This window comes from Gymnogyps californianus, chromosome 3 (assembly GCF_018139145.2).
Source record: "Gymnogyps californianus isolate 813 chromosome 3, ASM1813914v2, whole genome shotgun sequence".
Taxonomy (NCBI): domain Eukaryota; kingdom Metazoa; phylum Chordata; class Aves; order Accipitriformes; family Cathartidae; genus Gymnogyps; species Gymnogyps californianus.
In genome coordinates this window covers 12,736,873-12,756,966 of record NC_059473.1, presented here as the reverse complement: position 1 = coordinate 12,756,966, position 20,094 = coordinate 12,736,873, and the positions used below count along the sequence as shown (strand labels likewise).

At 38.2% G+C, this 20,094-nt stretch overlaps 1 protein-coding gene across 2 annotated transcripts in view; it reads right to left on the bottom strand.

The window, feature by feature from the left end:
- Nucleotides 1–1,189: 1,189 nt before the first annotated feature.
- The window catches only part of SOS1 (SOS Ras/Rac guanine nucleotide exchange factor 1), a 52,734-nt gene continuing 33,829 nt past the window's right edge, over nt 1,190–20,094 (bottom strand). For both annotated transcript variants that reach the window (XM_050893293.1, XM_050893292.1), the window contains exons 9-22: nt 19,130–19,257; nt 17,497–18,152; nt 12,728–12,809; nt 12,177–12,299; nt 11,517–11,620; nt 10,148–10,370; nt 9,353–9,472; nt 8,864–9,026; nt 8,389–8,506; nt 6,863–7,035; nt 5,801–5,917; nt 5,369–5,633; nt 4,163–4,281; nt 1,190–2,783 (exon numbers count right to left, since the gene is read on the bottom strand). In XM_050893293.1, coding sequence (XP_050749250.1) covers nt 2,289–2,783; nt 4,163–4,281; nt 5,369–5,633; nt 5,801–5,917; nt 6,863–7,035; nt 8,389–8,506; nt 8,864–9,026; nt 9,353–9,472; nt 10,148–10,370; nt 11,517–11,620; nt 12,177–12,299; nt 12,728–12,809; nt 17,497–18,152; nt 19,130–19,257 — 2,886 coding nt within the window. In that variant the 3' untranslated portion in view covers nt 1,190–2,288. The remainder of the gene's footprint in view (nt 2,784–4,162; nt 4,282–5,368; nt 5,634–5,800; nt 5,918–6,862; nt 7,036–8,388; nt 8,507–8,863; nt 9,027–9,352; nt 9,473–10,147; nt 10,371–11,516; nt 11,621–12,176; nt 12,300–12,727; nt 12,810–17,496; nt 18,153–19,129; nt 19,258–20,094) is intronic.

Genomic DNA, 20,094 nt, shown 5'->3' with positions numbered 1-20,094 from the left:
TTCACAAAGCGAAACAGAGACCTACTGACATTCAAGAAATCTGTTGATTAGCCGGATCCATGTGAGGTCTGTCCTTCTAGCTGAGCAACCTAACCACTGGATCATTCCTTCTGCCTGGTCTGCCTCAGCTGCAAAATAGCACAGACAAGAGCGTACAGAAGAAGAGACACAGATCAAAAAGTCTAAATTTAAGGAGTTTTCCCTGGTAATCCACTGATGAGCTAACAATTTAGATGACATTGCCAATAGTATGCCCATCATGGTGTTTATAACCAAAGAACCGATAACCTAAACTACGCCTCCTGTAGCTTGAGGGTTTTTACAAAGCTCCCATATAATGTTCTCCCCTGAAGTCAAGGTTTAGAGATCTTCACTTTTTCTTCTTTTGCCAGGAAAATGTTTCAAAACAACATCATTAAAGACATCAAAGAAGGAATAAAACTGACAGATTTCAACATTTGACTATGATGAAAACCGCTGTTCTTGCTGCTAATGAAATCAGAACACTTTCTGAAATGTAATGACCACACTAAAGGATCAAGGGGCACTGATCAACGGCATTGCAAAAAGCATTAAAAAAAGGTGACTTCCATCATCATTCAACTAACACCATCTCTAATGACACAGCTTTCCAAGATGCTGAAATGTATTCTTCTTCCAAAGAGGAAATGTGATAGAATTTTACTTTGACCCATGAGCCATATTAACTGAAAGTGAGATACTTTACGCTTCACGTACATACTGTAGTGGAGATTACAAAGCTTCTTTTCTTCAATAACTGCCATGCATTACTGTCACAGTATTGTCTAGAATTGAAGAGCAGTACACAGGTTTATGGATAATCCATGTCATGATACTTATACCAATACATGTTCCATTATGTGTATTTTGGACATAGAAAGCTACTGTAAAGATTAATATAAGTTTGAATTCTTCTAACAAGTGTCATACAGGAGGTGTGAGTTTTATAACGTATAATAATTCACTTTGGGAGTAACCCAGCTTCTCAAATATTACTAAATTATTACTTTGTAACACATGCCAAAACAGACTTCTCTTTAGACTCTTACTACTAAAATACATACACTGAACTAGGAAAAATATGTACCACAACATGTGCTTTTATCCCCTTCAGTGCTTAACTGAAAAACTGAGTTGTACGTTTGTCTGTGTAATAATTTAACGTGTGTCAGCCAAACATATCTGTATCTTTATTTCAATTAAATTAAAAACAATCTGCAAGTATATTTATGCAATGTTCACTATATACACATGATTTATGCAACTGCAAGGCAATTCTATGTATGCTGATTAATCTATTGTTAGTAAAACATGACAATAGCTATGGAAGTTGACCAGTGAGTGCTCCTTTTCACAAGTGACTGTTTTCATGGCATGACTGTAAAAGAATAGCTACTAGCCATGAAATGGATTATCAGTAAACCTTAAAAAGAATGTGACATAACCTAGCAGAGATTAACAGTCTTCTAAATGTAGTAGTATAATTACTTCGGATGATAGTGCTGCTTTTTAAAAAAAAATTTCGTTGTCATCTTAATGATGTAAGACTTTAATCTGCTCTATCTAAAGAAAGCAATAATTAGACATTATGCTTCCTGACAAAAATTTATTTTTGAACTGGCACCATAATATTTCAGAAAATAATAATAAAGTACCTCTTTGGTGAAGCCTAGGTACCCCCTACTACTCATTGTAACAACTTGTAAACAGGACCGCAACACAGTGCTTTGCCTTAATTCTAGCTCAGTTAGGTACCACAGATCTTCCTCACAGTCCTCATAATTTTATGAAGGTATTTTAAAGCAGGGAGTAAAGCAAAGGAAAATTAAGAAGGATATAAAGTTCCCTGTTTGAGATTTAAAAAAAGTGCATAATGTTTTCATTCCAAAAACTGTGCCACTGTATGGAACTGATGGATACAAGACTGTTTTCCTTCCTGTACTGGACATTATTGATCATTACACAAACACAGTCTCTACTCATTGGCCAAAGAAGTCTCTCAAGTCTGTTTTCTGGTACAATCAGTTGTCCAATTACTTTAGAACAATGTCCTGCATACTAAAACAAGAATAGCAAGTTAACCGGTTTTTCCACTAGAATGTCTGTTTTTGCAATTCCATTTCTGTACACTGCATTTCCAATCTATTGGAGAGTTTTTAGTGTTTGGCATACACATCCCAACTGCTTGGCACCACCAGGTTCAGTGCATCCATTGCCAGCAACAGACGTAGCACCAGGAAAATGCGACTCCCGGTGCAAGGGATAGTTTAGGAGGAGTGGGCATTCTCCAGCAATGGTGGTCCGTCTCGATGCATCGATGGGTGTGTGTGCTCCCTTTTGTAAGTTTTTGGAGGAAGCTTTGGGATATGTTGAGAAGTGCTTTGTCGTGGAGGAACAGGTGGTCCAGCAACAGAATGGAGGTCCACATCTTGCGGTATCAAAGGTGGTGATGGAAGATGCCTTCGTGCTACATGTGGAGAAGGTGTCTGAGGGGGAGGGGGAGTAAACGGAGACGGACTGTTTGGGAAAAAGGTGTTACCAAGTTCGCTTTTTCTCCCCAGTGGTGGGGGTTGGAGGTGTAGTGGTGAGCTAGAGAAAACATCTGGAGTTCGCACAGGTTCTCGTGGTGGTAACACAGGAGGGCTTTCAGGGGGGTCAGAGATGCAGGTCCGGTCAGGCACTGAGTACCTTGGTGAATACACTTTAGAAGTTGGTTGCCTAGGAGGGATTGCTGGTGGGCTGTCCAGGTGCGCCGAAGTAATCTGAGGTAGACAAACATTTCATTCAATAAAATTTTAGAGTGGCAGTAAAGAACAGGACCCTGCTGTGAAATGGAAGCAGACCTCCTGCCCTGCTCTTATCCAGTTAAAGAGGAGGCACAGCAAGCACGTGCAGAATGAAGATGGGGAGTAAGGAAGCAAAAGGGAGTGGCGGTGCCTGAAAAACATGTTTCTCAGAGTGATGTGGACAGAAAAGATAGAGACTGGATGTGCAGGGGGAGAGCAGGGGTGTATTGATACATGAGTTAGTAGCCAAGGATGGAAGGAATGAAGATGCACAGAGAGGGACAAAGGCAAGGCAAAGAATGGTCAAAGCAACAATTTCCATGCTAGTTCCAGGTCTGCTTGCTGGGTAGGTCTGGATATCTTCCACCATATCCCCAGTAACAAGCATTTGGGGTGGGTAATAACACCAGATATTTCTCCAAGAAAATGACGAAAAGGGAGAGGCAGATGATGCTGAACAGGGAAGAAAAACTGCACTCAGAAGATGGAATTAAATAGTCAGAATTATTGAAGTGAACAGTTCCCAAGCTGCAGACCACAGTGAGAGGGTAATTGGTCTCCAACACCCTATCACGTATATGATGTTTTCAATTATGTTTTGGTACGAACGTGATGTGTTAAACTCTGCTGGCTGACAGCATAGTCACCTGTAGTCTGAAAACAACAACTTACTGAAGAACCATATACAAATCCTCTTCAAAGACATACATGCTCTGAAGCCATTTTGAGTGGGATTTTCAAATCCACCCAATTCTCTGAAGTCACAAACCAGATCCCACTGAAATCAAGAGACATTTGACAGTCTGCAACAAAGGCTAGATCAGATCCCAAATGCCAAACAAATGCAAAAGGAAAATGTAGCAATGGCTCAAGCAGGCAGGCAGATAAGACAGGTAATCAAGAAGGGAAAGAAAGCACTGAGCACCACAGCATCAGGGTCAAATATTCTAATGAGCCTTTTCAGAGGACTGAGGTGTGTACATCACTTTTCATCATTACTATTCTTCAGTTCTTCACCCCCACTCATACACCCCAAAATGATACTCTGGGACAATTATTGCAGATGGAAACATCTGCCTGAAGCCTCAAGTTCTTACAGGCAATGTGAGGGCCTGAGCATAGTGGATCAGTAGACAAGAGACATTTCTAACCCTAAATTTAGGTCCCATTTGTTAATTTTCATTCATTTGGGATCAGGACATAGTAAGGCAGAGCTGTGAAGGCTTGAAATACATGGCTGCTTACTCTTTCAAATACAGTTCTTCAAAAATACATGTACTATCTTTAAGAGTTACTTTTCCAGCATACCCTGCCCTCTGCGCCCAGAAAAAATGCCCTTTTTTCTCCTTCCTTACTTTTGATGGGGAGGATTCAGCTGGGGCAGACTCTGGTCTTCTTCGTGGAGGAACTGGAGGGGGGACATGAGCTTCATCTGAATTTTTGGTAAAGTTTATGGATGAGACAGAAGCAGATCCTAGCGGACATAAAAAAAAATCCTGATAATGATGAACTTTTGTTCGACTTGCTGTCAATAAAAGTGTCATAAATAACAAAGTAATTGCTCATAAAAAGCAGCATGAATCAAGACGGTGTTAAAGACAGACAATGAAACAACCCTCTAACTCATAGCTTCCAGACAAACTGCTTTTCTGAGCTGCAATCATCTCTGTGGCCATCAGTTCCTGCACAATCTTAAGTAATCCTCAAGACCAAAACCACACCACAAAGTTGTTCTTGTATCACAACAGCACTAAAACAACATCCTGAACCTGCAGCCGATGGGCCAACCCAACAATGAAGAAATATCTTCTTCTGAAGAGGTATTCCAGAGACCTGGCTTGGACACTCAGCAATATCACTGCTCTGCTAAGCAAATTCTGCTTTTAGCAAGTCATTTCATCTCCTTGTGGCAACGAGCTGAACACAGGACTAACCTTGTACTTTCTTTGAAAGCCCTCATACATGAAAGGAGGCTATGTCCACTATTAATTACTGAAAGCACACCACAAAATATGAGCTTCCTTGTACGTTGGTGAAGACAGAAGAAAAATAGGTGTGGATGGGTCCTGATTGATTTAAACTGGGGAAATACTGATTTTAAGTTCTGCAGGAAAACCATCCATGTGCACTGAAACCAATTCAGAATGGCAGACAGCAGAATAAGGCACCCACAAAACATTCATTTTTACTCTCATTGTTCACCATCAAACAGATACTCACCAAATACATTCACCACATATATATATGGCAGCAAATACCACAAATGTTTGTTTGGGACATATATGTGCACTAGAGATCTATCTGTGCCTTCTGTTTTGACAGTTTCTCCAAAGACATGTAATACTGTCTATGTAACACACCTAATTCTGTTCAATTTCTCCCTTTACAATAAAAACTTACTAAAAAGAAAGGAATAAAAACACACTGAAAGTTTTTGTTGTCGCAAAGAGACAAAAGCAACTATTTCTATAGTCACTTTAGAAGACTAAACTTGATTTCACCTGTTTAACACCACAAAATCTAATATGCACATTCTTGGTAGACTATCTATTAGCACCTACTTGCATGAAAAGGACTTGAAGGATCTGAGTCAAACACACTGCAGGCATCTGTAGTACTTGAAGTAGCAGAAGCAGGGGGAGGGGTCAAAGGTGTTCGGGGAGAGTTTGGTGCAGATGCTGTAGTTTCAGTCTCGCTCTCTGGGATGCGGCTGTAACTAATTTTCCTTGGCTCCTGTTGCAGGGGTGTAGGATGTCTCATGGTACCTGGCCTTGGATTAGAGGGACGAACACCTGGGGACTTGAGAGGATAGCTGTATTTTTTGGGCTGAAATGACAAAAAAGATAATATCAAACAAAATCAAAAGGCCACAAGATCACCTAAATGTAGCTTTGTATTTATGAAGTTAGAGATCTAAAATGACTTCTGCTATCTGTGAAAGACAAATGTAAGCAGTTTTTGAAAGAAGTTAAAAAAATAAATTGAATACTAACAAATCTTGGTGGAGGCTTGACATTTCGTGGCTCTATCTCTAGTGACTTGTTGAACAGATAATCTGTAAATTCTGTCTCCATGCTGTTTCCCATTGGATTCAGGTTTTCAAAATATCTCTGAAATACAAGAAGGTAGAAAACTTGTCAGCTAAGCTACTTCTTAGTAGCTTAGTGCTGTTTGTTTCTACTGCACAAATGATCCCAACTGCTCCACAGAAGAGAGAAAAATTAAGTTATTAAATCTGTTTGTTGCCAGCCCTTTGCTGGGCATTGCTACTGCTATGCTTGGCCGGAAAAATCAACTGTGCAAGTACCCTAAATACTTTCTGCAGTGCAAAAAATCAGACCAGGTTAGCTCAAACACCTTCAGAAGAAGCTGTATGTAGTCATCTTTACACTGACGCAGGGAGGACTGCTCTCACAATGCATTCTGTGAAACCCTGAGGAGAACAAATATCAAAAGAAAATCTTGCAGAATCTAAGATAACCTGTCTTATGACTCTCTGAAAGTATATAGCTCAAAAGATATTAAAAAAAGAAAAGAAAAGAAAGGAAAGCAAACAGAGAGAGGACTGCTTACAGAACACCACAGACCAAGGAGAACAAATGCCAAGAGAAAGAAAAATGTGAGCATCATCACTACCAACACATGATGTAAACACAGTGCTATCAGGTAAACCTGGAAACATAAAGGCAGCGTAACAGAGGAGCAAAAAGACAACTGGGCTCACTGGACAAATAAATGCAACTTAGTGAGGGACAGTGAGAATTTGGTAGTTTTGTTCCTGTTTAACACTGATCAGTAAGAAGATCTATCTACCAACTTCCCAATAGCTGGGGAAATAATAAAAAAACCAAAACCCACCAAACTGCAAGCATTGAGCTTTCTGCCCTTTCTTACAGTGAGACCGTAGAGAGAGATTTTATGACAGGCCTTGTGCTCGTCTCTGATTCAGTCTGACTGAATCTATGTGAATTCAGTCTATCCTTATGGTCTATCAGCTGACAGAGCCACCACAAAAACACCTCAGTGCATGGACTCAAGGAAATAATGCCACTTACCCTGATGTCAAATTCCACTCTTAAACAATACGGCTGGTTCTGGTACTGCTGTATCTCTCCTGTTATTTCAGCTACCTTTCTTCTCTTGCTGAAGTTTATAAGTTCTTTCCCGTGTCGCTTTAGAAATTCAGGGTTACCTTCTTCTGTTTTCAAAATGTTAGTTAAGTAAATCCCTAAAGAGCACACAGAAGAGGTTCTCAACACATAGTACAAAATGAGGAGGAAGTCACATGACTGGAATACAAAGAATTCTTAAAGAATTTAATTTGTGCACTCTAATTATTTAGAAAAATTCTCTGTTAGGGTCAATAAGAGAATTGCACCTAATTTTCAAATAAGTGCAACAATTTAAATATTTTAATATGCCTTTTCCAGAAAGCTGCCTTTTTGCATCAAAATCTCAAAGTCTATGCATCTTTCTATTGTTTAGGAAGCTCACACAACTGAACACTACTATCATTTTGCAAGACAAGAGTACACTGAACTCAAGTGCTTCCTCTCAACTGTTCTGCCTCAATTCAGCTCTACTCCATTAGAGACCCCAGCTAAGCTCCAAAAAATTACTTTCAGGTTTTATTCTTCTGTTCCACTTTCCACTCCTGGTTTCATAATTGCATCAAATCATTTGAAGATTAGAAAGAAAAGAGCGCTAAGTCCACAGATAATATATCTGGAACTGTCATTATGACTCTTCTAAGTATAACTTGACAGAAATAACTGAAGCTATTCACGTGTGATCCTGCTAACCTCTACTCATCTCTGAAGCAGGACAGAAGGTTTCTTAGTTGATCTTATCTTTCTTTGCAGAGCTCTGGAGTATATCTTTCCCCAATCTGTAAAAGGCCAAAAAAGCCATCAACAATATTTTCTTTCAGTTTTGGCCTGAAGCCTATGCTGGACAAGCGCAATGTCCACAGTTGGAACTGATCTGCAGCGAACATCCAAGTAGCTTGCTAAAGAACAGGAATGCCATGTGCTTAACTTCATAATTTGCTAAACGTCAGAAATTCCAAGCAATCTACTTGAAAGAAGAACTGTTAAGTCTGATGATAAAGAAGCTTTCTTCCCAAACTCTGTTTTTATAGAAATAAGACTTTTTAATAGAAATAAGACTCTAGTTATAAGGAACTATAAAATTTAGAACTCTAGCTTTATTTCTTGGAATTCTTGATGGGCAATGGGGTCCTTCTTTCTCTACTAGTCAATGGCAATAATATTTCTAATGTGACCGTCTTCCATATAAGGCATTTATGATCACAACACAGTTCAAACCACAAAGTAAAAATGAGTAAATATGTAAATAAGATATCACAGATACACTTATTTTTACTGCAAATAACATCTGCAATTAATAGTCACTTTTTCTTTCACATATATGCAGTTAATGTCTGGGCACCTGAAATTCAAACCCAACTGTCCTGTTAACACTGACTTCTCACTACTGTTCATACCCTGTTTACTGCCCTAGCTCAATACTTTCCAAATGTTTATGCATGATACAGCTCATTCAAACGAAACATACTTACCAAAAAAAGGCACACAAGGAGGATTAATGGACCTGAGTTTTGCCAAGTATTTTTTATAATGATCCTCACTCAGCTCATAAGCTTCTTCTAAAATCTTCTTCTGGCGACTCGGAATTTGCTAAAGAGAGAGATGAAACAGGTTGTTTGGAAAGACAGGGTAAAGGTGTAGCCCAGCAACAATACTGAGAGTAACGGTCTCCCCCTGATATTTAAGTCAGTGACCATGAGGACAGTGCCCCACCATCTCAGGATGTTGTTACCTTTGTCTGCCTTTCTTAAGCGAGGATTGATTTCTTGCTTCTGAAATCAAGAAAAAAGCCCTCTCTATTACACCCTGATTGATTCATTTGTTGAGGGATTTACCTTCCTTGCTCCTTCTTTGAAGGACATGCTTACTGAAAAGACAGGCTTTTAGTGTAGCTAAGGTGCACTGCATTACACTTCCATACCAAAAATGGAAACCATTTCACTGTACCTCAAATGTGTGATCCAACCTATACACTGCTGCGGAGTTCATAGCACTGACAATCTCAAGGACACCATTAAAGTTGTTCAGCTCTTGAAAAACTTGCAGGATCTCAATTATCCGGCTCACTACAATTACTCTTTCCTCTAGGTTTTCTGTTTCTACAATGCATCTAAATACACAAGAACATTTGATTTTGTATTAAAGCATTGAAGAGTTTTCCAAAATCAAGCATTAAGTCGTAACACAAACAAATATGAAAAGTTTATCAAATTACTTGACACAGTTTTGAAAATGTTTAGAGAATAAACATTTGAAAATATTCTAAGAATAAAAAGCTGAGACCATTATGGTAAAATTCTCGCACAGACTAGTTGTAGCATCTAAACATGACTTAAAACTGGAATTCTCCCATAACAGAATTTTTCACAGCATACTTCTGAATGGACTGTAAATGTCCAGAAATGGAGTAGGTCCAGATTCGGGAAAGTCACTTACTTTTCAAACCACAAAGTGAGGTTAGTTGTATGCCTTATCATTTTGAGAAGGTTTGGAGAATTAATTTCTTTATCTTCCTTTGTCCACACACTTCCAACTAGTTCAGATGGCTGCACAGCTCTAGAAAAGTAGATGCGTGTATCAAAAAATGTAATTAAAAGCAGGAAAGATGATACTATTTTCCCAAAACCTCTTTATTTCCAGTGAATTTGGAATTAATATTTGGAAATAAATTCTTAAGGTATCACTTCTCTTCTATAATGTTAGGCTCCCCACGTGACTAAGTGACTGGTATTTCTATGCTTCTTTTTCAGTCGTAAATATTTCTTAATTTATGTGACTATTAACCACCTCTGTTATCTAAATGAAGAATGAAGTCTACATCTCATTCACCATAATAAAATGTGAGCTTCCAATGCCTGAACAAACTCTCACAGACAGCTGGTGAGATCTGACATGGTCCATAATTTGCTTCACAGACTAGGATATGAAGAAAACTGATTTAATTAATGTTCATACTTCTCAAAGGTCCATCTACTTGGAAAATATCAAGAGAAACCTGCAGCACAATGCAATTAACAGTATGCATCAGTCACATGTACTGCATGTTAACTTGGGGAGGATAAGACAAATACTGTTTTTTAGAATTTTTTCTGAAAATATAGCAATTAATATACAGCATTGGTAAAGTCCCTTGACCTACCGTGGGGCTTCACAGCAGGGGCCCGCAGAAACAATTTCATGCTGGAGAATATTTTGGTTTGTGTCATGTGTTTTTCAATGGAGGAAAGTTACCTGTAAAAATCTGACTCAAGTAAAGTGAGCTGCCGAGCAATTTCTATTGGATGCAAAGTGAGCAAGTCAAAAGTCTCTGTGTGTCCTGGTTTGCTTATGTGCCATTCAATCGCCGGAGGTGGGCTCTCAAAAGTAATGTTGTGACTTGGCCCAATGGCTTGTGCCTGCTTTTTCCGGTTGATTATCTTTGTGATTGATTCAACCCATTTCTTCATCGCTTTGCCTGGCACACAGAGAGAAAATTACTATTTAGTTACTCTTAGTACTGTTTTTCCAGAGAGGTCAGTATAATTTAGAAATCTTTAGATTTAAACCCCAAACCTACTAAATTAAAGCAACCATATATTCTTTAGAAGTGCATAAGTGGTGTTCTGACACAAGTCTCAAAGCATTCGAACGTATAAAGAAGAATTCCTCAACAGCCAATGCTGAGCACGCCAAGTTTGCCCAAACCCAATGCAGAACACTCAAATTAGGCTCCTGCTCCGAATCAGGTGTTTTCCTTTCTTTTCTGACTTTACAATGAGTTTATGGGAACCAACCTTCTTTTGCCCAAAATGCACTTCTGTAAACACCCTGAACTTTACACTTTAGGCAAGAGTATGTGCTTACCTCAGATAACATAAAAGGGCAAAATAACAAACAGGGAGAAGCGTCTCTCTCTACTGCATTTAGCATCAAAGCTCAGAAAAAAACCCAAAGGCCAAATGCCTGTTTAGCTCTACACTATAAGAATTTCATGCATGAGATGGCATATCCATTGAAAGTTTACCAGTAATCCACATTAAACTAGCTGGCTCATTCTCCCCCTCTTTTTAATTGCTAAATAACCATGAAATACTTCTCTAACATAATATTTTCCTACAAATTGCTCCTGTACTGTCTCAGTTTTTCTTACAAGGGAACAGGAAAGATCTGTACACTCACAACTGGAAGGTGTCCTACAGGTCTAATGTGCACTGTGAAATAGCTGGAAAACCTTTGCTTCAAAGAAGTAGTGGTTTCCACCATCGAACTTTTACAAAAATTACCCCTGTGTATAGTTTAAGAGGACAATCAAAGCAATTATTCTGTCCTGATCATTACTCAGTTCTTATTATTTTGCATTATTTCAGTCCCTTTATAACAAAACCGATACTTATTTATCAGGATATAAATGACATTCTTCTGAACAGGGGCCAGACTTTGAATAGTAGTGGTTTTTTTTTTTTTTAAATTAAGGTTTATTCTATGTTCTTTGTGAAGTATTTAATAAGCAGTCAGTCCTGTTTTTCTTTATCCGCTTAGTGAAAGGAAAAGTGGTCCCATTCCATACCTTTGAAAAGGGATGCTTTATGATAAATGCCAGCACTTAAGAAACTGTAAGTACCTCTTACTGTCCCAATGAATTCCTCCAAACGTTGCAGAAGATCAGCATCTCTTTCAAAGTCATAGAAGTGGTGTTCTACCCAGTGTCGACATACATTTAATACTCTGCAAAAGTAAGGGTAAGTAAGCACTCTACAATACAGTCTATCTTCATTTCTAGCATTTCAAGGCTTTTAGTAGGCGAGGGCTCACAGGAATATCAGAATCTGCAGACCAAATGGAATTATTCTACTGTCTGCATTTCACCAGCAACCAGCTATAAGCATTTTTCTACTTCAAATTTAAAGAAGTCAGAGTAATTCTATTGTTCATAAAGAGAACATTATCTAAAATGTTCTCTGCCCACATCTTTGTGGCACACTTATGCTGTATAGCCTTGCAGAAACATGGATTAAAAAAATGGCAAGTGGAAGAAACTAATTTGCACACTAATAGTCTAAAATTCAGCACAAGCCTTTCCCAAGGCTTTTCATGCCATGAATTCAAATTCCCACCAGGTTTTCAAGTAGCAAGGTCAAAATGGCTGACTGCCCACGCACGGTCTCTATCAAAGCATCTACAAGAAAGGTTGCTGGTATCACAAAGAGCCACTGCATCGAAAAGACGGTACTTCAAAAGACTTAAAGGAAGTCAGTTTGGCTCACATTGATGCAGTACTCACCGTAGCTGCACAGGTTGAATGTACTCTTTCCTAAATCTTTTTAACTCTGCACTAAGAGGCTGGTCTCCGTTCTCCATAGCAATACGATCAGCTTCTGTTGGCTCAGGCTCTGGAATTTCAAATCTAGCACAGAAGATGGGTATAAGCACTAGGCTACTATTACACTAATCTTGCTCACAGCATGCATGAATAAAATGTTGATTAAAGATAGCTCAAAATTCAGAACGTTTCCACACGTCAGAATCTTACGTCTGGTAAGCGCACAGGAAGATTTGCTAAGTTGAATAATAATACAGATTTCAAAGACAAAACCACGGGATGCTGGAAGTTACTTTAGCTACCTGAACAATCCTAAAGCTTCTGGATAAAACTTGCACATTTTACTTGCAATCCTTGCAATCCTTGAATTTGACAACTTTTTAAAAAGTGTTTGGAGTGAATCAAAACCAACTGGAAAACAAGAATCTTACAAACTCTACTCCAAGTAAAAATAAAAAAATAAAATAAAAAATTTGCACTTCGTATGAACAATATTTTTAACAGTGGCATACCTTTCTATTAGCAGACTCAGCAACTCTTGAGGTTTACAGAAGGATCTATACGTTGTGAGGAAAGTCCGAACAAAGTTGGGATCTAAGACAAAGAATAATTTTATGCTCATGTCAGCAGTTACCTAATTTTTTTTCTACTTTAAAATAACTTTAAGTATCCTTTAAAATTAAGGATGCCGGCCTATCAATTTACAGACAAGATTATGTAAACCAAAATTGCTTTGGTAACAATTCAGAACCTCTTAAAATAGCAATACAAACAACTTTTATTCTGTTGAAAATTCAAAACAATGACTTTTTCTCTCCCTTCAATTATTAAGACTGGATTCTTTTTCAACAAATTTGAAAATAATAAATAGATGATTTTATTTATGAGCCATATGGTAAACAACTTTGGTTTTGACAATGATTAGGGACAAGATAACTCAAAAGACACAGCAAGTAACTTTGCATTGGATAGAAATGGCCTCTTCAAGGGAAGAATGTTTTCCCTAAACTGGTACAACTGATAACCAGTCACTGTTAAGGCAGGCTAGATATTTTTTCAGCTGACAGCTATGCTTTGAGGTTACATTTATTTCACTTCAAGAAAATCAACAGATTTCCTTTAAATTGACTAATTACATATCAGTTCATTTAAAATATTCACATGCGTTTTAAAAACAAGCAAGTATTCAAAACAGAAAACCATACTGTCTCCCGTAATTATAAAAGCAAAACCATTTGTTTTCAAGTATGAGGAAATGCAGTGACAGCACGCTGCCACTGCACAGAGCTGACGAGAAACAAGGTTAACATTGTTATCACTGAACAAAATTAATGAACAAGTTGCAATGGCTTTGCATATTAAATCCATACACAGATTTTAACAACAAACCCCAACTGGTAATTTTTCTAACACAGAGTTGCTGAAGAGGAGCACACAGGACTTGAAGCACGAGTTCCTATAGGCTGTAATGAAAAAAAAGACACCTGCATTATTTGACCTAACACTATACTAAGCCATTAGACTTGTTTCCTGGAATTAACTCCAAATCCTTTTGCAAAAAGAATGTCATCCCTGTGCCTAACATCCTCATCAGGAAAATACACAATTTTTATTGTCCTAAAAAACAAGTATAGAAGCACAGTAACTCATGTTTTCACAGCTTGCATTCTGTACACAGCATTCACCCTAAATAGATTTTGTCTACATGAAAAAGAAAGCCTGAACAGCAATTAATATTTTCAGATCACTGCAAGCTCTGAGTCATAGCTATTGTCATTTACAGGTAGGGTCAGTGTTTAAATCCACAATACATATTGAATTTCAAATGAAGTAGATCAGAAAATCAAATCTAACTTTGTTATCTTACTAGCAAAATCTGTAACTCAAAACAGTGTACAATATATGAGCATTAAAAAAATACAGACAACACTAGTTAGTCAGGATGTCTGCTCATGTGACAATTCTCTCTTCAGTACAGCCAATTTGAAAGCTAAAAAAGAACAATAACTTGTTCTACAAGGATTTATAAATAGTCACCCTTGAATTCCTTAAGAAAGGAAACGGACACTATGATGACGCACAAGCACTCTTAACGTATCAAAGCTTTAAAAATAGAAAAGCACTGCCCTATAGATAAAAAAAATATTGCCACAACATTCAAATCTTGGTACCACCTAACCCAGCTGCTCTTAAGCAAGAATCAGGCAAAGGAGGAGATAACGAACACAGAAACACATTAAAACAAGTAAAACACATCAGAATATGCAAATAAGGTCAGAACCTGAATTTGTAATCGAAGGGCAGTTTCTCTCATGTAAAAATATATGGGAAGCTGCTTTTGCAGAGGAGATTTCTCCCTATTTTGCTGCTCTATCACAGGATGGTTTGGACAGTCTCCCACACCTTGTGGCCAGGTGGCTGTCAGGGCTGTCTCCCTGTCCTAGCTCTCGCAGTGGCTGGATGCCTCCTACCCCCAGCAGCACTGCTTCATTAGAGCTAGGCTACCAGGCTGTCCCTGTTCCACAGAGAAATATTTCAGCTGATAAGCTGGTTTGTGCATTGTCAGGGAGGTGAGGGAAGAAAAATAAAAGGTCCAACACCCATATCTACAAATCAGATGGACTGTGTGCATCTTCACAGATGACAAAGTTGAGACCCGATTTGACTATTGTCTGAACACAGGCCACATACTCCTCAATATGCAACTAACTAAACTGCTCTTCAGCTACTTGTAACAAATTGGTACCACCTCTGCAATTATATCTGTGATTATTCCTTATAGTATTTGACCTACAAAGATAAAAACCTAGAGAAGAGTCACAGCTATGGTAAATACTGTCTTTAGACTGTCAGATCAAGGGCTGCCATAGCCAGTCACACTGTATTTGAGAAAAGTCACCTCAGAAAAGTAAGGGCTTGCTATTCTGGCATATGAATATAAAGTCAATTAATTCTTTTAAGATTACAATCACGCATACACGATCCTATGTGGGGCAAGAAAAGCACTTCTATAGTCTGTAGCTGTTTGGCTAGATATCATCAGAGTACTCATCTTCCCATGTCTACAAGCAAAACAGAAGCCTTGAACTCAGCTGATATGTGTACAAAAGAAGAGCTAAAGGGTTACTATGGAAAGTTGTTGCCCTACTCACTGCATCTCAAAATGCAACAAATGATTACATAGTAAATGGACCTCGTTTCCTGTTAAACAGCATCTTTGGCTGAGTCAGTATATCTCTATTTCTTTGTTCCCCTGGAAAAGACAGCACAGAATGGTTACAACGATGACATTTTTCCTCATAGAAAAACAATTATAAAACAGAAGGTATAGAATGAAAGATAAGGGTGTTGAGAAATGATATGCAACCTAGCAATTCAGCATCAGGTCCATGTATGTTGCACTAAGATCTTTAAGGCTACAAAGACAGGCTAAATACATCACAAGACAACTATTTTTATTCTTTTGGTCAAAGACTTTCGGCATATCTCACAGTACCCATATTCTCAGTTTTGTCATACAATAGTTTGGTCAATGTCACACATACCTACAACATTAGGCTTCAAGCAACCTACTTAAAGCTTTATTAAATAAGGGCTCTTACAAGCAGGGATTTAAATGACTCTGGACAAAGGCAGATCAAATCGATCTATCTGAATTCTTCCTTGATGTCCTACGTGCTAGAAAGGCCAAAGACATGCAGATGCAAAAAACCAATACAAGAGACATATTTCAACAAGCCACACGTTCCTTAAAAACAGGCCTTTCTGTTTTATGGAACTGGAGAATGCAGTTTTTGGCTCCCTGGATAGAGACGACACATGGAGAACACTGCTAGCATCTGGAGCAACACCAACGCTACGGCACCAGAGTCCCAGTGCATATGGAAAGGGCAATTCTCAATGGTGCGCAAGTCAGCCAAAGCAAAGCAAATGTTCACAAGGGCACTAATGAAGTACTATTTTTGCTAATTCTCTGCCAAATACAATGCTAGCTTTTTAAAAAAAAAAAAAAAAAAAGAGAAAGAAAAAACAAGTGTCTTCCTTTCTCTAAGGCTGAAATGTTTTAACTTCCAAAACCATAAAATTATGTCATAAATCATGCCTGCAAAATTCGAAGCCAGGAGCTAAAAGTTTATAAAGTTACAAGAAAATGAAGACAGGCACAAAACTGCTCTGGTAAATACTGCCAGCATGATACTGCATTTAAGTTTCTAATAAATGTTAGGAAAGCTCAACTGAAGGAAATGTGGAGAAGAGCAGTAAAAGTAATGGAGTAAACAGATGTATTTACAAGCATTTCAAAAATAAACAAAAGTACTAAACTACACTAATTATAGTCTGCTTACTCCCCATTTCTTCCAAACAAATATTCCTGGTCTATGCAGGGTATCCAGGACTGAGCTGCAGAAGAACAATTTAGAATAATCAGAGTATAAAGAGTAAAAAGAAAGAAAGAAAAAAATAATCTACAGTTGAATATGAGAAGCACTAATACCAAGATGAATGAAGTTTTAGAATAACTGACATACAGGTAGAATCAAAAAAATAACAAAAAAAATCCAAACCCAAAACCCAAGCCCATGCTTTTCAGCACAGCTTATGAAAATCCTGGGAAATTATCAAGAAACACTCCACACACTGAGGCTGGACTGGATGATCACATAAATGCCTTTGATATATCTTCAACACAAACAGAAACCCGAAGTCAAAAGTCCTTAAATCAAATCCCCACTGAAATTCTGATTAAGGTGAAGTTCCGAGGCCAAATTATGCAAGTGACTGCTTCTAGCAAGCTCATATTTGGTCTTTTCGTTACATGCCAGCACAGACACAGGTAATAACTGATAGAGTACAACCCTTAACTGGAAACACTGGGCCCATAATTCTCTCCCACAATGCTGGTACTTCATGTGCCACCCAGCTTTGGAAGTCTTGAGGGAAGGCAATTCTTGTAGCCTGGGGCATACAGGAAAAAGTATTGTCTAGAGCTCAATTCCTGCAGGCCTCCACCCCCCCATCTCTTGCATGATAATAACCTTATGCACATGCATATTCCACTACATTCAGCAAAACAGGATTCATATTTTCAACTACTACAGCTACAGAGGTGCATATTTAGATCTCAAAACCTTAACTCAAAAAGCATGTTAGAACATGTTCACTGCAAAGCATATTCGCTTTCTACACACTTTATATATTTTGCTGCATGTGTTTAACACAGAAAGAGAAGCATAAACTAGTCACCACCTTGAGTTTTGGCTATATAAATGAAGTGCCTCACCTGCATACATGTGGTAAGTCAGCCTCTCGATGAGCTTGACAACAGTTCCTGCCTTGATGATGGGGATTCCAGATTTGGGCTGCATGTTTTCTTCAAACACAATATTCTCTTCAGAGTCGGGTTCTGCAAATCTATAAAGCTCAGGATTTGGAAATCTCATATGCTCCTCTTTTTCTTCCTGCAACATTGTTACATCCAACATCCTTTCCAGCGTGCTTCTATATTGCAAAGATATCAATGCTGCCATCCAGTTGTTTTTCTCTTCAGCTGATTTAGCAGCAAAAATAACACTGTTCTCATCTTTTAAGATGATTTCAAAAGCATGTCTGTACTCATTAGTGTCGTCTTTATCGTTGATTTGTACCTTTCGCATGAAGAACTTCTCTTTTAGACGATATTCTGCATTGCTAGCACCAGGAAGTCTTGGCTGGCCGTGATTTGACTTACAGCAAATCATCAAGCCATCAAATAGAAATATGTGTCTCTCATGCTTTGCTCCTACACGTGTGAGTGTTCCTTCCATGATGAACTCGTTACAGCATTGTCCAATGTCCTTACCCTCCCAACCATCAATATTTTTCTGGATTTCATTCATTTTCTTAATTGCTAGCTGTTTCCCCTTCATCTGCTGAGTATAGAATCGGCATGCAGATTCACTTCAGTGAAGAATGGGAGAAAGGCAGCCTATTAGTATACATGTATTTAAAAACCACAACCACCACTAACAGAAAAAACACAAGATCATCTTTCTGAGTGGTGAGAATTCCACTGAGAATGCAATTTCAGGACTCAATATCAGCATCATTGCAAGCCTTGACTAACATTTCTCTTAAGTACCTCATCTGATAAATTTTCTACTTATCTTCTACGTAATAAATGTTTTACCTAAACACAGGCAACCAGAAGTAGGCAAGCCATTAGTGCTTCTTAGCCTAACAAACCACTCATTTCCATAGCCGTCAAAACAATTTTAGACTGCATAAATTAGAAAGAAGAACATTCAGAGAAAATAAGCTGTTAAATGCATTCATGTCCAAGCCTAAAGATTACACTTTGCAGGACTGAACTCATTTGGCAAAGAAAATATTGAAACAATTTTAAAAGCAAAAGCAAAGTTTTAACATGTTTAAGTAACTGCAGAAATATTAGCATTAAATCAAACAGCAGATAGTATAATCCAAGAATTTGCTACAACAGTACAACTAAGTACTAGTTATCTATGCATTTATTTCTATTATCCAGTTGTAATTTTAACTAGCCATTGCACAAAAAACCTTTAGATTAAGTAGTTTCAAATTCAAGAACACTCCCTTCTAATCACACAGAAATGTACTTTTACAATATTTTTAGGTGGACATTTATTATCTGAGCATAATTAACCCACAAATGCCATAACTTTCTACTTACCAGTGAATTCTCAGAACGTCTCAACTACCAGTATGAAAGGACACATAGAAATTAGAACGGTTTTAAAACAATAACAGATTATCTTGGCTTTGATGTCACTTCCTCTGAAAAAGCAGGCTTGTCACAAACTATTTTGTTCATTGTTTACTAAAAGAGGAAACTGGGAGCCCTGGATTTATAGCAAAGCATTAAGAGCAGAAAGCAGGAAAAATGGAAACATGTTTACCTAAGCCTTCGTTTTGCAAGGCTTTTGGAGCATATCCGTTCCATACTGCTTTGAAGATTTAGTAGGGCAGTTATTGCTTGCTTTAAGCACTCTTTATCCTCTTCATCCTCACTTTTTTCTTCCAATTGCTGTGAACATTGAAAGTCAAATACAAAAAGTGTTACAAGCATTTTGGTACGCGCAAATCCAGAAGTTTGACCTAGGAAGAAGAAATCCAACCATCTGCTGATTTTGCATGCTCCTGCTTATTATTAAAGTTAATGAAATAACCAGGTGCATTACTGACACAGGCGAGAGAGGCAACTGTCTGCTAAGAGCTTAATCTCAGTAAAACAAAAGCAGCAGTCACTAGTCCCCCAGATACAGATGCACTCAGGCACGCGTTATTTACCTCAGAACTACTGTGATTTACTTTACATCTCCAAAAACTGAACCCATTAGAGATGTTAAATCTTAAGACGAACAACTGAGGAAGGAGATCCCCATACATACCATTCTACTGCACAAGATCAAATCTGTGGGATGTCTGTACGTTTTTAACACGTATAAACACTCCTGGAACAGGCAAGCTGGACCGAAAGCTAAGCAAAACTCCTTCATCACATTTATAAACAGAAGATTACAAGGGCTCTCACATCACTAACAACAGTCTAATCAATAGTTCAGGTTGGAAGGGACTTTGGATATTATCTTATCCAACCTCCAGGTCAACTGCAGAGCCAACATACATCAGGTTGCCTAGGGCCATATTGAGTTTTGAACTGCTCTCAGGATGGAGAGGCCACAACCTTTCTGGACAATCTGTTCCAATGTCTGAAATTCCTCATGGCAAAAATTCTTTTTCCTAATAGCTTATCAGGATTTCCCTTATTGACTTTTCATAGTGGAATATGTGGAAGCACTACGTAGCCGTGAGAAGTATTTCTCTGCCTTCCTCACCCCATCACACAGTCAAAAACAACAGG